General features: G+C 35.0%; 1 protein-coding gene across 1 annotated transcript; it reads left to right on the top strand.

Annotated features, from left to right (window-relative positions):
* The first annotated feature begins 913 nt into the window (after nt 1-913).
* On the top strand, nt 914-2,811 carry LOC150095497 (uncharacterized). Its single transcript, XM_090410694.1, has 4 exons — nt 914-1,121; nt 1,269-1,475; nt 1,781-1,964; nt 2,505-2,811. The coding sequence occupies exons 1-4, from the start codon at nt 914-916 to the stop codon at nt 2,809-2,811; spliced, it is 906 nt and encodes a 301-aa protein (XP_090266820.1).
* The last annotated feature ends 667 nt before the right edge of the window (nt 2,812-3,478 follow it).

The following is a 3,478-nucleotide window of genomic DNA, read 5'->3' as shown; positions in this document are numbered from 1 at the left end:
CGTGTTTATTCCCATGGCCGTTTAGCAGCTATCATTTTTGATAGTCCACGCTAGTATTAGGAAGGCAATTCTTTAGGTAAAAGAATTGTTACTTCTAGATCTATTACTATTGAATTCACTGGAGTTGAGGTGTTCTTTGAATATTTGCATTTTAAGGAAGCTTAGCATTACTTCTAATAGTGATGTTAAAACAGACGCATACTAAATTTCATAATCCAAGGTCTGGTGAGAATTAAGTCAGTTTATTTTTTGGGATCCATTTTTGTGATTCGATGTATAGTTCAGTTTTTGCTAACAGATATTGCATATATACTATTCTTAACTGAAACAATGTCTGATTTTGATGTTAGTTTAATGTTCTACCCTTTTAAGTCTTACAAAAACACGTCAGTTCCTGCCGAATAACTTTGTATACTGCAGTAACGTTTGCTGTAATTTTATTTATATTTAGATACTGCATTGTTTAACTTAATTTTTGTACATACATATTATTTACTAATTCACCTTTGACCATTTATGAATGTTGTAACCTCTACTAGGCTGCAGTATGACTTTGCTTTCCTTGTGCCAATAAACCATAAACCAATCACCCAACCCCCGAATAACTTCAATTTTTATACATTTAATTGTGGATAGACCGCACTATTTTTGACATTGCATTGAAAGAAGTAGAGGATGTAATTTCTAAAATCATATATCCTATTTTTTAAAATCAGACTTATATTTGCATCATATTCAGGTTATGCAGAATAATGTAGTTTGTGGTTCACCTCACAACAATGGAACGGCTTCACATAGTGATGCTAGTAGTAGCAGTGCAGCATCCAGAGAGTAAGTGAATATCTTGCCTACATTGCATGAAGATTCTGAACTGCATATTGAATTGCCACCTGCAAAACTTTCTTTGAAAGAAATGCACAGACATCATAACAAGTTCGTAGAACTTGCTTCAAGAATTAGGCCTGAATCTCAAGCTGGACATTACTTGAATTCAGTCTGTCAGGTAACAAACTCTTTTCATATGAAATATTCTGCTTTTTTACTAACATCTGCACAAGATAGTGAGTTACAGAGCCTTTCATCGGATCATCCGATTCGGATGCACACCTGGATCATACATTGTCTTTGACTGACAGTATCAGCACAGACTGTGGTCCGTCACTTGGATCTAAAAAATACTGTCAGATACGGCGTTCATCAAAAAAAGAATGTCCCTATAAATGAAGATTCTATTCTTCATCATAATTTTATACCATGAACTCAAACCTTTTCTGCCGGATATATGCAAAATATGAAACCTGAAGAGTTTACAGGTGCATTAATTCAGAAATTAAATGAGCTCAAAAGAGAACAAGAATCCAGGGAAAAGATGGATGAGTGCTTCTCAAGAATTGAGGGAAAAGAAAAAATATGCTTAAGTCAACTGATAGTGGTATTCACGCCTCAGTTAGTCCTGTTGCATCAATTACAAAATAGTTATTGTTAACAAGTATGAGAGATAAATTGCCTTTTACGGATGAAAGTGATCAGTCCATATTAGATCAACATGTTTCTAGAGTGCGGAATGATTCATTACATCACATACCACAAAGATCTCCTGGTCACCATTCCCCTCCATTTGATAAAAGAAGATCAGTTCCTGTTTCTTCCTCTCACTGCAATCCTTTAGCAGGGTTAGAATTGCTAGGAAATGGTATACATCCAAGTCATGATTCTGTACCTCTTATACAGCAAACTGCCCAACGTAATTGAAATGCATTGCACTATAGTAGTAATGCAGGTGGTCGACATAGAAAGGAACGCGACACATATTCAAGTAATAGTGGAACAGTTCATGACTTCACATCAGAAAACGAACCATCATATATTTCAAAGCAGCAACCAGTACATATTCACAAACACTTTCATCACTGTGTCAATGGTGCCCCGCTAACACCACAAATGCACAAAACTTCAGCGGAGCAGTTATAGGATTTGGTAATGATCATCAGAAAAGGCATACAAAAGAAGGAACTCGAAGGTCAAATAGCAAAAAAACTTTGGCAACAGATTCCAGCAGCAGGTGTGTTGATAGTGATGTTAGTAGCCTGTGATCACCCCAACTCTCATCAGCACATGTAAGAGTTTTTAATTGGGTGCTGAATAATGAAAAGGAATCCTCGTCAGAAGACGTCTTCTCACTCTTCGACTTCTCCTGTATTTGGTAAATCAAGCAATCACACGAAACCTAGTGCTTATTGCAATTCTAGTTCTGAAAATGTGGAACATAATACTCTCTCTTGGCCTGAAGATTTGGCCATACCACTGGGAAGTAGTTCATAATTATCCTCATCCACCTGGTCATCCTTGTGTGCATATTCCTTGTGGAATTTACCCATCTCAGCCTGTGCACAGGATTCTTCTATGCCCATTTTGTCTCCTCCTGTTACTGCTACTCAACTTATAGAAAGCAAGAAGGCCTCTCATGGAAAATGATGTTAGAGGAAAACAAGCAAACTTTAAAGGAGTCTAGTCAAAAAAGGAGTGCAAGAGTCGGGAAGTAAAGGAATAACAAATGCAAATGATGTTACAGTAATTGGCTATTATTTTGATAGTGAATCAGTTCCATACTTGATAAAATTGCCAGGCAAGAACATTACGTTAAAGCAGTTCAAGACACTTCTTACAAAGAGGGGTAATTTTAGGTACTTTTTCAAGAAAGCTAGTGATGAGTTTGGAACAGGTGTGGTGTATGAAGAAATTAGTGATGTTAATGAAGTCCTTCCACTTTGGCAAGGAAAAATATTTGCTACAATTCAATCAGCGGAATAAATGTCTTCTGCCAACTGTAAACTTGTGTTGGGGAGGGGTTGGGGACTGTTGAACTAAAGATCAATTTAAAATGGTACAAATGTGCTTATAATACCCAGTGCCTGAATAGAAATTTTGCACAGCATGAACTTGTAAATATTGTTATTCATTAAATACTTGATGTGCAGGTTACTTTTAATTTCGCTAATTGATGTGGACGAGAAATTATATTGTAAAGAACAAAAATGTTTGAAACTCATTGGTATGGAAACGTCACATTCTTTTTTTTTTATCATTATCACTATGTACATATTCAGGACATTGTATTATTTTTATCATCCCTAACTGTGCATTGTGAAGATAATGTCCATCCAAAAAACCAAATGCCTATTTTTGTTTTAGTCAGGATGTTTTAATATTATCTAATAATTTTATGTTTTTCTTGCTGTACTTTATTTTACTAAACATGAAACTACATCTTTAATGCTTCATCAAACTCCCCCCCAAAAAAAATTATATTTTTCTTAATGTATAAAATCATTGCATAGTGTTCAAAGGTTCATTTTGTATAAGGTTAATTTTTGTATACTTATTTCAGAAATGTTGCTATAATATCTTATTACTAAAACCTATGCCATTTGTATAGAACTGTAATTTAAGGTTTGGATAAAGAACATACTTCAGTTTT

Source organism: Typopeltis vanoorti, chromosome 20, assembly GCF_054136105.1.
Source record: "Typopeltis vanoorti isolate ZY-2024b chromosome 20, IOZ_Tvanoo_1.0, whole genome shotgun sequence".
Classification (NCBI taxonomy): domain Eukaryota; kingdom Metazoa; phylum Arthropoda; class Arachnida; order Uropygi; family Thelyphonidae; genus Typopeltis; species Typopeltis vanoorti.
This window is presented reverse-complemented; position numbering and strand designations above follow the sequence as displayed.